Consider the following 15,784-nt stretch of genomic DNA (forward strand, 5'->3'; position numbering starts at 1 on the left):
GAGTTTCATTCACCCAATGCCCCTGTTACCTAGCAGTAAATAGGTACCTGGGAATTAGTCAGCTGACACGGGCTGCTTCCTGGGTGTGTGTGTGTAGTGTGGGGGAAAAAGTAGTAGTAGTAGTCGTTAGAAACAGTTGAGTGACAGTTGAGAGGCGGGCCGAAAGAATAGAGCTCAATTCCTGCAAGCACAACTAGGTGAATACACACACACACACACATACATACATTTGTCTGAAGAAAGCATTAACACCGCAGTGCCTCTCATGTTATAGCGCCAAATTGCTTACGCAGTAAGTAATATCGTCAAGTTTGCGGTCACTTTACCCTGGGGCTACCTTCCCTGGTGGTACGGTCAACCAGGCTGTTACACGCCGCTGCTCGCATCCTGACATATAAATCACAGGATGATTCATCACGTGTTCTTCGGAGGTGTTCATCGCCTGCTCATCTCGCTTGAACACCGTGAGAGATCGGCTAATCCCTCATAAAGTGTGAGGACAGATTAGCTCGGTGAACACAAATGTGCAGTTGACAATCCTGTGATCTGGCCGGACTCCGTGTTGCATATATTAACTTGGCCCTGTTCATTTATATATAAATTTTATGTCTACATTTATCAGGAATAGTCTGCATCATTGATAGGCTTCCGGAAAAATTAATTAATAACCAAAAAATGATTGAATACACAATGAAAAAGTGGCTATGTATTTTATTGTGTAGAGTAGTAGCTCTGAGCTAGTAGCTCAAAGTTGTTCCGTGGTACTGGAACGACTATATGTCTGGTACTGGATACTTTGTTACTTAGGACCGGAACAACACACTACCACATCACGACCACAATTTAACCTTAAAATAAATTACCACAAATATAAAAAAAAAATAATTGGTCGAACCACTAAGCTTATTCACTTCTTTTTACTTTATTTCACCATTAATTTTTGGTTTCCCTTCTTTCATGAGTCTTCCTCTGTACCCCCTTCACCCCCCCCACCCCCCCATGTTAGTGTTCCTGTGTCTCTTCTTGCCTGCATGTGTTGCTGCCTGTGTCTCTTCTTGCCAGCATGTGTCGCTGCCTGTGTCTCTTCTTGCCCGCATGTGTCGCTGCCTGTGTCTCTTCTTGCCAGCATGTGTTGATGCCTGTGTCTCTTCTTGCCTGCATGTGTTGCTGCCTGTGTATCTTCTTGCCCGCATGTGTCGCTGCCTGTGTCTCTTCTTGCAAGCATGTGTCGCTGCATGTGTCTCTTCTTGCCAGCATGTGTCGCTGCCTGTGTCTCTTCTTGCCAGCATGTGTCGCTGCCTGTGTCTCTTCTTGCCAGCATGTGTCGCTGCCTGTGTCTCTTCTTGCCTGCATGTGTTGCTGCCTGTGTCTCTTCTTGCCTGCATGTGTTGCTGTCTGTGTCTCTTCTTGCCTGCATGTGTCGCTGCCTGTGTCTCTTCTTGCCTGCATGTGTTGCTGCCTGTGTCTCTTCTTGCCTGCATGTGTCGCTGCCTGTGTCTCTTCTTGCCTGCATGTGTTGCTGCCTGTGTCTCTTCTTGCCTGCATGTGTTGCTGCCTGTGTCTCTTCTTGCCTGCATGTGTTGCTGCCTGTGTCTCTTCTTGCCTGCATGTGTCGCTGCCTGTGTCTCTTCTTGCCTGCATGTGTTGCTGCCTGTGTCTCTTCTTGCCAGCATGTGTCGCTGCCTGTGTCTCTTCTTGCCTGCATGTGTCGCTGCCTGTGTCTTCTTGCCTGCATGTGTTGCTGCCTGTGTCTCTTCTTGCCTACATGTGTCGCTGCCTGTGTCTCTTCTTGCCTGCATGTGTTGCTGCCTGTGTCTCTTCTTGCCTGCATGTGTCGCTGCCTGTGTCTCTTCTTGCCTGCATGTGTCGCTGCCTGTGTCTCTTCTTGCCTGCATGTGTTGCTGCCTGTGTCTCTTCTTGCCTGCATGTGTCGCTGCCTGTGTCTCTTCTTGCCTGCATGTGTTGCTGCCTGTGTCTCTTCTTGCCTGCATGTGTCGCTGCCTGTGTCTCTTCTTGCCTGCATGTGTTGCTGCCTGTGTCTCTTCTTGCCTGCATGTGTTGCTGCCTGTGTCTCTTCTTGCCTGCATGTGTCGCTGCCTGTGTCTCTTCTTGCCTGCATGTGTTGCTGCCTGTGTCTCTTCTTGCCTGCATGTGTCGCTGCCTGTGTCTCTTCTTGCCTGCATGTGTTGCTGCCTTTGTCTCTTCTTGCCTGCATGTGTTGCTGCCTGTGTCTCTTCTTGCCTGCATGTGTTGCTCCCTGTGTCTCTTCTTGCCTGCATGTGTTGCTGCCTGTGTCTCTTCTTGCCTGCATGTGTTGCTGCCTGTGTCTCTTCTTGCCTGCATGTGTCGCTGCCTGTGTATCTTCTTGCCTGCATGTGTCGCTGCCTGTGTCTCTTCTTGCCCGCATGTGTCGCTGCCTGTGTCTCTTCTTGCCTGCATGTGTCGCTGCCTGTGTCTTCTTGCCTGCATGTGTTGCTGCCTGTGTCTCTTCTTGCCTGCATGTGTCGCTGCCTGTGTCTTCTTGCCTGCATGTGTTGCTGCCTGTGTCTCTTCTTGCCTACATGTGTCGCTGCCTGTGTCTCTTCTTGCCTGCATGTGTTGCTGCCTGTGTCTCTTCTTGCCTGCATGTGTCGCTGCCTGTGTCTCTTCTTGCCAGCATGTGTCGCTGCCTGTGTCTCTTCTTGCCTGCATGTGTTGCTGCCTGTGTCTCTTCTTGCCTGCATGTGTCGCTGCCTGTGTCTCTTCTTGCCTGCATGTGTTGCTGCCTGTGTCTCTTCTTGCCTGCATGTGTCGCTGCCTGTGTCTCTTCTTGCCTGCATGTGTCGCTGCCTGTGTCTTCTTGCCTGCATGTGCTGCTCCCTGTGTCTCTTCTTGCCTGCATGTGTTGCTGCCTTTGTCTCTTCTTGCCTGCATGTGTTGCTGCCTGTGTCTCTTCTTGCCTGCATGTGTCGCTGCCTGTGTCTTCTTGCCTGCATGTGTCGCTGCCTGTGTCTTCTTGCCTACATGTGTCGCTGCCTGTGTCTTCTTGCCTGCATGTGCTGCTGCCAGTGCTTCTATTTGCTTGCATATTAAAGCTGCCACCTGTGCAAGTGCAACCGTAAGTTGAGGGTTAGATAAAGGAGCGAACCTCAAGTCAGTTGCTACAGTCGAGGCTGCGAGTAGTGATGTCTTCATAATGTCACACCTCACATCAGATTTGCATAGACTTATGGTATTTAAGCGAATATTTCTCTTGCCTTCCCATTGGTCAGATTCGTAGTCCTAACCATGGGTGCCATGAGGCCTCAACATACCCGGCCTGCACAGTCTATCCAAGGAGCTCATAACAGCCAGATGAAGATAGATTTTTTTTGCCAACAATTATCATCATCCTAATATATTTTCCACCGTTGAGTTAACTTGTCATCTGCTTATTCATTATATGTGAACTCCCAGAATAATGTTTCAGGTTATATAGATAATAATATTAAACAGACTTAAACACACAACGAGGTGTGTTCAGTAAGACCAGGACTGAGTTCAGTCTGACATTTGTGATCTAGAAATATCATTGTCATCAGTGATGGTGAAAGCTGGAAAGTGAAAGTGAAAACAGTGATTATTGTATAGATTATAGCGGTGCTGCCATATTGGTTTTGTGCGGTTATATATCACTACAACAGTTGTTAGTAGGAAATTAACCCGGTAGCCTCCACCTGTTGGGTCTTGTCATTGACTCCCGCGTGTACCGAGCGACGCTGACGATGATCATAATCAAGGATCAAATAAGGTGGAGCGCCGAAAACGGCGCTTCGGCCTCACAAGGTGACCTAGGATCCGTCAGTGGTCTCTGGGTGAGACCACTGACGGATCAAACTTTAAACGGGTGAGATGTCGAGCTTGCCTGAACGCTGAAGCTTCGCCGACTAATCTGAGTATCTAGTGGACCATTTTGGGTATGGCCCATATTTTTTATGTAAAAAACACATTTTTTAACCAGACAAGTCGCTCCACCAACTAAGAACGGCCATGCATGTCCGATGGTTCCTGTATAAAAGGGGTGACGCCGAGGAAAATAAGACTCGCGTCCCTGAAAAAAGGACTACTACCTATTTACAAGACACACACAAGGGGGGGGGGATAGTAAGTTAGTAATTAGTAAAAGTTGATTTATTGGCCGTTAGCTCTAGAATTACCACACTTATCCAAGTAAGTGGGTTTACAGATCCAATGAAACATAGCTGATTTAATACACCATTCGCGGATTCACCGTAACTCGGCTTGTACCCACCAATAGGGAACGTGAGCTGGGTTTAGACCGTCCTGAAACAGGTTAGTTATAACAACTTTGTAAACTCCCTGACTGGTATAGCTTTAAGTTTACCCACAACGTCTACCCGTCAATGACCGCGTGTGTTGCCAACCACTACTCGCTACTCGGTCAGCGTGAAGAGTGAGAGGCACAGCTTCAGCATGAAGAGCAAGAGCCACAGCTTCAGCGTGAAGAGTGAGAGTCACAGCTTCAGCATGAAGAGCAAGAGGCACAGCTTCTGCGTGAAGAGCGAGAGGCACAGCTTCAGCGTGAAGAGTGAGAGACACAGCCTCAGCGTGAAAAGTGAGAGGCACAGCTTCAGCATGAAAAGTTAGAGGCACAGCTTCAGCGTGAAGAGTGAGAGCCACAGCTTCAGCATAAAGAGCGAGAGGCAAAGATTCAGCATAAAGAGTAAGAGCTACAGCTTCAGCGTGAAGAGTGAGAGGCATAACTTCAGCATGAAGAGTGAGAGCCACAGCTTCAGCATAAAGAGTAAGAGGCACAGCTTCAGCATAAAGAGTAAGAGGCACAGCTTCAGCATGAAGAGCAAGAGACACAGCTTCAGCATGAAAAACTAGAGAGAGAGACACAGCTTCAGCATAAAGAGTAAGAGGCACAGCTTCAGCATAAAGAGTGAGAGGCACAGCTTCAGCATGAAGAGTGAGAGCCACAGCTTTAGCGTGAAGAGTGAGAGGCACAGCTTCAGCATGAAGAGTGAGAGCCACAGCTTTAGCGTGAAGAGTGAGAGGCACAGCTTCAGCGTGAAGAGTGGGAGCCACAGCTTCAGCATGAAGAGTGAGAGGCACAGCTTCTGCCTGAAGAGTGAGAGACACAGCTTCAGCATGAAGATCAAGAGACACAGCTTCAGCATGAAGAGCAAGAGACACAGCTTCAGCATGAAGAACTAGAGAGAGAGACACAGCTTCAGCATCAAGATCAAGAGACACAACTTCAGCATGAAGAGCAAGAGACACAGCTTCAGCATGAAGAACTAGAGAGACACAGATTCAGCATGAAGAGCGAGAGACACAGCTTCAGCACGGAGAACTAGAGAGAGACACAGATTCAGCATGAAGAGCGAGAGGCAGCTTAAGCGAGGAAAAGACATGCAGTATTATGCTGCCCCTCTGCTCAAGGCCCATCATCAAGAGAGAAAGAGGCTCAAACTTCAGTTACAACAGCAACGAGAAGAAACTGAAATATTGAGATTGAGGTCAATCACACGCTGGAAGAGAGAGGATGGAAGGAAGAAGGCTGGCTGACCCCATTAATACCTCAAAGGCTGCCTTCTACCACCATCGCTTCCTCAGAAGTCATGTGTGTTCTCTAAATACTTCAAATATCTAAGGACATATGTGTGTCCTTTAAATCAAGTTGGTGGGATGAATTAAATCATCCCACCAGCTTAATCTAACCATTTCGTCATTAGAATGGAGAGTGGCTGCATGTATGAGATATTGAAAGGCAACTCAGGACGGCAGCCTGCCAGTAAGAGCCATAAAGGAGCAACTGCTGCTGCGTTAAAGGGGTGGTAATAAAAGGCAGCCACGGGGGGTGGCTGCCTTCCAATAAGCGTTCCACAATTTCTCATCTCCGTAATGGACAGACGCACACATCACCTAACCCGCCACTCCAGTTAACCCAGAGGCTTTTCCGCCAAGGTGGTGTGCATATAGCCTTTTGTTGAGGCTTTTGTGAGGTGCGAATCGGGCAGAACTAGCATGGTGTTGGCGCTCTCGTGCTGTCAGTTGTCTCCAGTGGCACAGAATACATGGAAAGATATTCTGTGCCATTGGAGACACAGAATATTCTATTCTCTATATCTGGAATGAATGAAACGGAAGTCCTGATTGTGGCAAGTCTCTGGGCGTCCTCAGAGTGTCTTAAGAAGCACAGCGATCTCCTAGGTGAAGGTCCACATTCTAATGGATAGATTTTAACACCAGTTATCCGGACTTATATACAGGGGCAGGTATTTACACCACACACTCTAGGATCCGGTATGCAATCACTTGAAAGTAAACTTACAATTAGTTACACTTACCCGTTTCTGCATTAAACTTACTTGTTGCTGGAATTGTAAACAACATCAGATGAACATCAACACAAAATATACGGTATTTATAAAATGACTGGATAATAATAATCGTCGATAACAGATAGATATTTAACACAGTGTTAAGCTCGCTGATGACTGCAGAATGAAGTCCAGGAAAAATCGATAAGTAATCACTTTCCTCTTTTTTAATTTTGTGGGGCGGGTTTTTCGTTATAGGTTGGTGTACACTCTGGGACACGTCTAGCTGAGGGTAGATGGTTCTAAGCACTCTTTTTAACTAATTAGAATTTGGCTATATTACTCTAAATAAAATTCTGTTTATCGCAGACCCTTGTTGGAAAACTGATTATAAAATTCTGCAACGTTAATGCACAAACACAGGCCAGGTCAAAATTGTACTTTCAAGGCCTATATCTAGCCAGCCCGTCCCCCCTAAGGTTTTCCAACATCAAGAAACTGTCGTACTAAAGTGTCCTTATCCTAACCTACCAGAGGACCCCACAACAGGAAGCGGGACTGTACATCAATCAATCTGTACATCATTTTCGAGTAAGACGATTTTTGACTAATGTATACTTCAAAATGCGACGTTCCATTAGGAGGACGGGCTGATCCATCAATGCAAAACCATCACGAAAGAACCATCTGTTCTTTTGGTTGTCACATTAGTAACACTTACATTGCTGGAGTTACATTGTATAAGATGAGTAATTATACTGAGTAATTAGTAACTACTCATCTAATGATTACTCATAATTACTGAGTAATTTATTAAATAGATGAGTAACTATTATCAAAGATGAGTAATATACTGTTCAATTCATATAACATTTTGCTAGTATTGTGCTTGGGCTGATAAGAATGATTGTATGGCTAATAATTTAATCAAACCAATGCTAAAGACAGTGAAAGGTCAGCTGGCACCATATCCAGACGTCCGCCTTACTAGAATAATCACAGCTGATTTTTTTTTTGTCTTGCATTAATTTATAGCACTGAAATGTGTGAATCTGGTGAATCCCAGACACATGCCCTAACCGACTCAGCCACGATGGTACTGGACCTCCAGTACCATCGGCTCCCCTCCCCCCCAGTTCTGGAGGCCCCGAACTGGAGCCCAAACAGGGCTTTACAATCAACCCGACCACTCTCTGGCCTATGGTAATAACGTTTCCACACTCCTACGCCCCTCTCTGGTCATTTTGTGATTATATATTATTTCATCTTTTCACAGAAACTCACGTTACTTGCCTGTCGTTACAGGTGACTGAGAGGTGAGGGACGCGGGGAATCGGTCGTCCCTCGCACCTGGGCAAACAAAGCTACCTGTAGTTTAATGACCAAACTACACACAAGAATATAAGGAGACTACGACATTTCGGTCCGTCCTGGACCATTATCAAGTCGGGTGTGTGTTTTCCTGACGTTTTCTTGCTGTAGCTCCAGCCTGAAGTTTACCCACGGTAGCTTCTTGAGGCTGTTGATTATTTACAAAATTGAGGAAGTTCCTCTTCATATTAATGATGGACAATAATAATAATGTACCACTGGTCCTAGTGTTGGTGGTGATCACAACCGGTGTACAACTTCTCAGGAAATGGTGCTTAGCGAACCATCCTCCGGTTTGGATAGTACTTTTTTATAACTATGTGCACCATATTACAAGTATTGACATACCAAGCAATTAGATAGTAGAACTTTGTACTATTCACTTTATAAGTCCGACAAAATGAAGCTAAAAAGCAAACTTTAATATTTGTAGGCCTTGTATAACACATATGCACTATATTAGGCCTCGGGAGGCCTAGGTAGGTTAGGTTAGGTTAATTTATTTTGTCCTTGCAACATAAGTGGAAAATCGTTTTCCAGAAGAGTTTTCCAAATTCAAGATTTCTACTTTCTAATTTCTGTTGTTGTTGTCTTAATAAAAAATCTCAGATTCAGCTTCTAGGAATAAAATTTCCATGTAGCACGGACAATAGCGAGCCTGTCAGTCTAATTATGTTGTACGTCGGTTTATATGTACTATGATCCTCCTCCTCCTATAAGTACAGCCCAAACAAGAGTATGGGCTGTGATTAGCAATAACTGTTAGTCTTCATGTGCCAAACAGCGCCAATCATGGTCACACGTCAAGATGCTAACAAGAGCTAATGGTCTGACGCAAAGAACTTGATCATTGTTTCCGAGAAAGCCTTGTGCTTACCATATATATATATATATATATATATATATATATATATATATATATATATATATATATATATATATATATATACATATATATATACATATATATATATATATATATATATATATATATATATATATATATATATATATATATATATATATATATATATATATATATATATATATATATATATATATTATTAAATATGACCGAAAAAGTAAGATTAATAATTCTAACACGAATTTTCTCTATCTTTCTTATGTTTCTTTTCACTGTTGATGGTAATTCAAAGATCAATTCTCCAAAATTCATTTTTATTTCTAGTCTGATAACTGATAACTAGTGCCAAATATTAGAACACGTAAATAGGTTTAAGTAGAAGCTTCTGAGATGTCACCTGGATTAAGTGTAAGCTTTGGAAAATGACGAGAAAGTCTTGAGAGCTTTTGAAGACGTCAAACACTGAGAATTAAGTTTGTATAACGCACATGTAGCAAATACAATATATAAGTTATCTGGTCTTCTGCTCTGGGGTGTTGGCAGCGTCTGAACCTTGCCGTGTCTACTGGCCAGCGTCTGAACCTTGCCGTGTCTACTGGCCAGCGTCTGAACCTTGCCGTGTCTACTGGCCAGCGTCTGAACCTTGCCGTGTCTACTGGCCAGCGTCTGAACCTTGCCGTGTCTACTGGCCAGCGTCTGAACCTTGCCGTGTCTACTGGCCAGCGTCTGAACCTTGCCGTGTCTACTGGCCAGCGTCTGAACCTTGCCGTGTCTACTGGCCAGCGTCTGAACTTTGTCATGTGTGCTGGGCAGCGGCTGAACCTTGCCGTGTCTGCAGGACAGCGTCTGAACCTTACCCGTGTCTGCTGGCCAGCGCCTGAACCTTGCCGTGTTTCCTGGGCAGCGTCTGAACGTTGCCGTGTCTGCGGGGCAGCATCTGAACCTTGCCGTGTCTGCTGAACAGCGTATGAACCTTGCCGTGTCTGCTGGACAGCGTATGAACCTTGTCGTGTCTGCTGGGCAGCGTCTGAACCTTGAAGTGTCTGCTGGGCAGCGTATGAACCTTGTCGTGTCTGCTGGGCAGCGTCTGAACCTTGCAGTGTCTTCTGGGCAGCGTATGAACCTTGCCGTGTCTGATGGAGGGGTGATGGGACTGGCCAAACATTGCCGTCGCACCGATTTTCTCTTGGTAACATCTTAAGCTGAATCGTAGAGTGGAGGGCGCTCAAACCGAGCTACAGCTTGTGCCTGCTTGTACTGGTAAACTGCTTGCGGGAATTTGAGCTCCTCGCAGCACCCATGGCGCAAGCACTACCATGCAGCCGTGATGACGAGGGTGACGTAGGGGAGCTGTCACACTCTCATCTGAATCCAATCGTTTTAAGCCGCTAGAAGCCGGCGGCGCCTCACAGGTGATAAATGGGTGGTAATGGATTATGATGTCGCGCTGGCAGCAAAGCGATAGTGAGTACGGTGATGGGGGGTACGGTGATGGGGGGTACGGTGATGGGGGTACGGTGATGGTGAGGGCTGGCAGCTGTGCACTATAGATAAGGGACGATGGTAGATTTACTGTAACAGGGTAAGAGCTAAGAGAGTATAATGGGATGTATACTAGAAATGGCTTGCAGGAAAATATCTCTAGTTGCCTCAACAGAGACCTATGAACGTTGGTTGACCTTTAAATTGGGGACTGAATTCATATAACTAATTTTTTTTTATTTATTTAATTTATAGTCTCGATGGAATCAGCCCTGTTGTGTCTGGTTTGTAATGGTGATAGGCTTGAGGCTATCATTTACTCCAAAACAATGTATTTTTGAAGGTGAGGTCTCTATGCATGGATACGTTATTCCAGATGGGAGTGCATAAGTGAAGTTGAATGACTTCTCTCTATTCACTAAAGACAAAAGGTTCATATATTTTTTCTCCAATGTTTGGTTTCCTGAGGTTCCTCAGCATCTATACTTGCTGATTAAATTTCAATGGCTAGTGAAATATAGCTTTTACGTCTTTTTATTTATCGATGTGCTGCGCGGTCATGATGCTGATATGGTAGATATGTGCATTAATTTCTGAATTTTTTACACTTTTTTTCTTATCATTGTTATTTAAATATTATATATATGTATATGTATATTATATATATATATATATATATATATATATATATATATATATATATATATATATATATATATATATATATATGTATATATATATATATAAATATATATATATATATATATATATATATATATATATATATATATATATATATATATATATATATATATATATATATATTAGTATATTTTGGTAGCAGTCTTTCCTGTAGACATATATTATTAAATATGACCGAAAAAGTAAGATTAATAATTCTAACACGAATTTTCTCAATCTTTCGTACATTATGCTTCACTGTTGGAGGTAAATCAAAAATCACTTCTCCAAAATTCATTTTTATTTCTAGTCTGACGCGACACGGGCGCGTTTCGTAAAACTTATTACATTTTCAAAGACTTCACAAATACACAACTGATTAGAACTTGCGTTTCCCTGATTTTATATCTACGTTTGAGTGAGGTGGGAAGGGTGATGTGGCATTACATTTGAGTGAGGTGGGAAGGATGATGTGGCATTAACACAAGACAGAACACTAGAGGATATTAATAGGGTATTAAAAGTATCAACACAAGACAGAACAGAAACAATGGGTATTGAATAGAAGTGTTTGTAGAAAGCCTATTGGTCCATATTTCTTGATGCTTCTATATTGGAGCGGAGTCTTGAGGTGGGTAGAATATAGTTGTGCAATAATTGGCTGTTGATTGCTGGTGTTGACTTCTTGATGTGTAGTGCCTCGCAAACGTCAAGCCGCCTGCTATCGCTGTATCTATCGATGATTTCTGTGTTGTTTACTAGGATTTCTCTGGCGATGGTTTGGTTATGGGAAGAGATTATATGTTCCTTAATGGAGCCCTGTTGTTTATGCATCGTTAAACGCCTAGAAAGAGATGTTGTTGTCTTGCCTATATACTGGGTTTTTTGGAGCTTACAGTCCCCAAGTGGGCATTTGAAGGCATAGACGACGTTAGTCTCTTTTAAAGCGTTCTGTTTCGTGTCTGGAGAGTTTCTCATGAGTAGGCTGGCCGTTTTTCTGGTTTTATAGTAAATCGTCAGTTGTATCCTCTGATTTTTGTCTGTAGGGATAACGTTTCTATTAACAATATCTTTCAGGACCCTTTCCTCTGTTTTATGAGCTGTGGAAAAGAAGTTCCTGTAAAATAGTCTAATAGGGGGTATAGGTGTTGTGTTAGTTGTCTCTTCGGAGGTTGCATGGCTTTTCACTTTCCTTCTTATGATGTCTTCGATGAAACCATTGGAGAAGCCGTTATTGACTAGAACCTGCCTTACCCTACAGAGTTCTTCGTCGACTTGCTTCCATTCTGAGCTGTGGCTGAGAGCACGGTCGACGTATGCGTTAACAACACTCCTCTTGTACCTGTCAGGGCAGTCGCTGTTGGCATTTAGGCACATTCCTATGTTTGTTTCCTTTGTGTAGACTGCAGTGTGGAAACCTCCGCCCTTTTCCATGACTGTTACATCTAGAAAAGGCAGCTTCCCATCCTTTTCCGTCTCGTAAGTGAAACGCAGCACGGAACTCTGCTCAAATGCCTCCTTCAGCTCCTGCAGATGTCTGACATCAGGTACCTGTGTAAAAATGTCGTCAACATACCTGCAGTATATGGCCGGTTTCAAGTTCATGTCGACTAAGACTTTTTGCTCGATGGTACCCATGTAGAAGTTTGCAAACAGGACACCTAGGGGAGAACCCATGGCGACCCCATCTACTTGCTTATACATGTGCCCATCTGCTCCAATATAGAAGCATCAAGAAATATGGACCAATAGGCTTTCTACAAACACTTCTATTCAATACCCATTGTTTCTGTTCTGTCTTGTGTTGATACTTTTAATACCCTATTAATATCCTCTAGTGTTCTGTCTTGTGTTAATGCCACATCATCCTTCCCACCTCACTCAAATGTAATGCCACATCACCCTTCCCACCTCACTCAAACGTAGATATAAAATCAGGGAAACGCAAGTTCTAATCAGTTGTGTATTTGTGAAGTCTTTGAAAATGTAATAAGTTTTACGAAACGTGCCCGTGTCGCGTCAGACTAGAAATAAAAATGAATTTTGGAGAAGTGATTTTTGATTTACCTCCAACAGTGAAGCATAATGTACGAAAGATTGAGAAAATTCGTGTTAGAATTATTAATCTTACTTTTTCGGTCATATTTAATAATATATATATATATATATATATATATATATATATATATATATATATATATATATATATATATATATATATATATATATATATATATATATATATATATATAAGGCACAACTCTCCTAAACACGAGAGTGAAGTATACAACTTTAGAACACTTTCCCACCAGGAGACTCGAACCCAAGCCAGCACAGAAGCCTTCCAGCAACTGGCATAACAGGTACGCCTTAACCCGCTCCACCACCTGCTCAGACCCTTAAAAGAGATGGTAATTTCGGAGTATTTAAATACCTCCAAGATCAACACCTCCCAAGAGCACTAGAGCAAGTGAGGGGTCATTTATACGTTTATTTCATCAAGTCCCTGTTAATATGGGAAGACACAGTGTCTATGCTTAAGGCACAACTCTCCTAAACACGAGAGTGAAGTATAAAACTTTAGAACACTTTCCCACCAGGAGACTCGAACCCTAGCCAGCACAGAAGCCTTCCAGCAACTGGCATAACAGGTACGCCTTAACCCGCTCCACCACCTGCTCAGACCCTTAAAAGAGATGGTAATTTCGGAGTATTTAAATACCCCAAAGATCAACACCTCCCAAGAGCACTAGAGCAAGTGAGGGGTCATTTATACGTTTATTTCATCAAGTCCCTGTTAATATGGGAAGACACAGTGTCTATGCTTAAGGCACAACTCTCCTAAACACGAGAGTGAAGTATACAACTTTAGAACACTTTCCCACCAGGAGACTCGAACCCTAGCCAGCACAGAAGCCTTCCAGCAACTGGCATAACAGGTACGCCTTAACCCGCTCCACCACCTGCTCAGACCCTTAAAAGAGATGGTAATTTCGGAGTATTTAAATACCCCAAAGATCAACACCTCCCAAGAGCACTAGAGCAAGTGAGGGGTCATTTATACGTTTATTTCATCAAGTCCCTGTTAATATGGGAAGACACAGTGTCTATGCTTAAGGCACAACTCTCCTAAACACGAGAGTGAAGTATACAACTTTAGAACACTTTCCCACCAGGAGACTCGAACCCTAGCCAGCACAGAAGCCTTCCAGCAACTGGCATAACAGGTACGCCTTAACCTGCTCCACCACCTGCTCCGACCCTTAAAAGAGATGGTAATTTCAGAGTATTTAAATACCCCAAAGATCAACACCTCCCAAGAGCACTAGAGCAAGTGAGGGGTCATTTATACGTTTATTTCATCAAGTCCCTGTTAATATGGGAAGACACAGTGTCTATGCTTAAGGCACAACTCTCCTAAACACGAGAGTGAAGTATACAACTTTAGAACACTTTCCCACCAGGAGACTCGAACCCTAGCCAGCACAGAAGCCTTCCAGCAACTGGCATAACAGGTACGCCTTAACCCGCTCCACCACCTGCTCAGACCCTTAAAAGAGATGGTAATTTCGGAGTATTTAAATACCCCAAAGATCAACACCTCCCAAGAGCACTAGAGCAAGTGAGGGGTCATTTATACGTTTATTTCATCAAGTCCCTGTTAATATGGGAAGACACAGTGTCTATGCTTAAGGCACAACTCTCCTAAACACGAGAGTGAAGTATACAACTTTAGAACACTTTCCCACCAGGAGACTCGAACCCTAGCCAGCACAGAAGCCTTCCAGCAACTGGCATAACAGGTACGCCTTAACCCGCTCCACCACCTGCTCAGACCCTTAAAAGAGATGGTAATTTCGGAGTATTTAAATACCCCAAAGACAGGGACTTGATGAAATAAACGTATAAATGACCCCTCACTTGCTCTAGTGCTCTTGGGAAGTGTTGATCTTTGGGGTATTTAAATACTCCGAAATTACCATCTCTTTTAAGGGTCTGAGCAGGTGGTGGAGCGGGTTAAGGCGTACCTGTTATGCCAGTTGCTGGAAGGCTTCTGTGCTGGCTAGGGTTCGAGTCTCCTGGTGGGAAAGTGTTCTAAAGTTGTATACTTCACTCTCGTGTTTAGGAGAGTTGTGCCTTAAGCATAGACACTGTGTCCTCCCATATTAACAGGGACTTGATGAAATAAACGTATAAATGACCCCTCACTTGCTCTAGTGCTCTTGGGAGGTGTTGATCTTTAGGGTATTTAAATACTCCGAAATTACCATCTCTTTTAAGGGTCTGAGCAGGTGGTGGAGCGGGTTAAGGCGTACCTGTTATGCCAGTTGCTGGAAGGCTTCTGTGCTGGCTAGGGTTCGAGTCTCCTGGTGGGAAAGTGTTCTAAAGTTGTATACTTCACTCTCGTGTTTAGGAGAGTTGTGCCTTAAGCATAGACACTGTGTCTTCCCATATTAACAGGGACTTGATGAAATAAACGTATAAATGACCCCTCACTTGCTCTAGTGCTCTTGGGAGGTGTTGATCTTTGGGGTATTTAAATACTCCGAAATTACCATCTCTTTTAAGGGTCTGAGCAGGTGGTGGAGCGGGTTAAGGCGTACCTGTTATGCCAGTTGCTGGAAGGCTTCTGTGCTGGCTAGGGTTCGAGTCTCCTGGTGGGAAAGTGTTCTAAAGTTGTATACTTCACTCTCGTGTTTAGGAGAGTTGTGCCTTAAGCATAGACACTGTGTCTTCCCATATTAACAGGGACTTGATGAAATAAACGTATAAATGACCCCTCACTTGCTCTAGTGCTCTTGGGAGGTGTTGATCTTTGGGGTATTTAAATACTCCGAAATTACCATCTCTTTTAAGGGTCTGAGCAGGTGGTGGAGCGGGTTAAGGCGTACCTGTTATTCCAGTTGCTGGAAGGCTTCTGTGCTGGCTAGGGTTCGAGTCTCCTGGTGGGAAAGTGTTCTAAAGTTGTATATATATATATATATATATATATGTATATATATATATATATATATATATATATATATATATATATATATATTTTTTTTTTTATTTGTTTTTTTTAAATTTGTGAGGG

The 15,784-nt window shown here is 43.5% G+C and overlaps 1 protein-coding gene across 1 annotated transcript; it reads right to left on the minus strand.

Moving 5' to 3' along the window:
- Positions 1-1,761: 1,761 nt before the first annotated feature.
- On the minus strand, positions 1,762-3,174 carry LOC138363765 (ribosome-binding protein 1-like). Its single transcript, XM_069323158.1, has one exon. The coding sequence runs from the start codon at positions 3,172-3,174 to the stop codon at positions 1,762-1,764; it is 1,413 nt and encodes a 470-aa protein (XP_069179259.1).
- Positions 3,175-15,784: the final 12,610 nt, after the last annotated feature.

The sequence above is a fragment of the Procambarus clarkii genome, chromosome 11, assembly GCF_040958095.1.
Source record: "Procambarus clarkii isolate CNS0578487 chromosome 11, FALCON_Pclarkii_2.0, whole genome shotgun sequence".
NCBI lineage: Eukaryota > Metazoa > Arthropoda > Malacostraca > Decapoda > Cambaridae > Procambarus > Procambarus clarkii.

Bases quoted from the DNA above. Each gene is read 5' to 3' on its own strand.
- LOC138363765 (XM_069323158.1), bottom strand. From the start codon at position 3,174: ATGAAGACATCACTACTCGCAGCCTCGACTGTAGCAACTGACTTGAGG.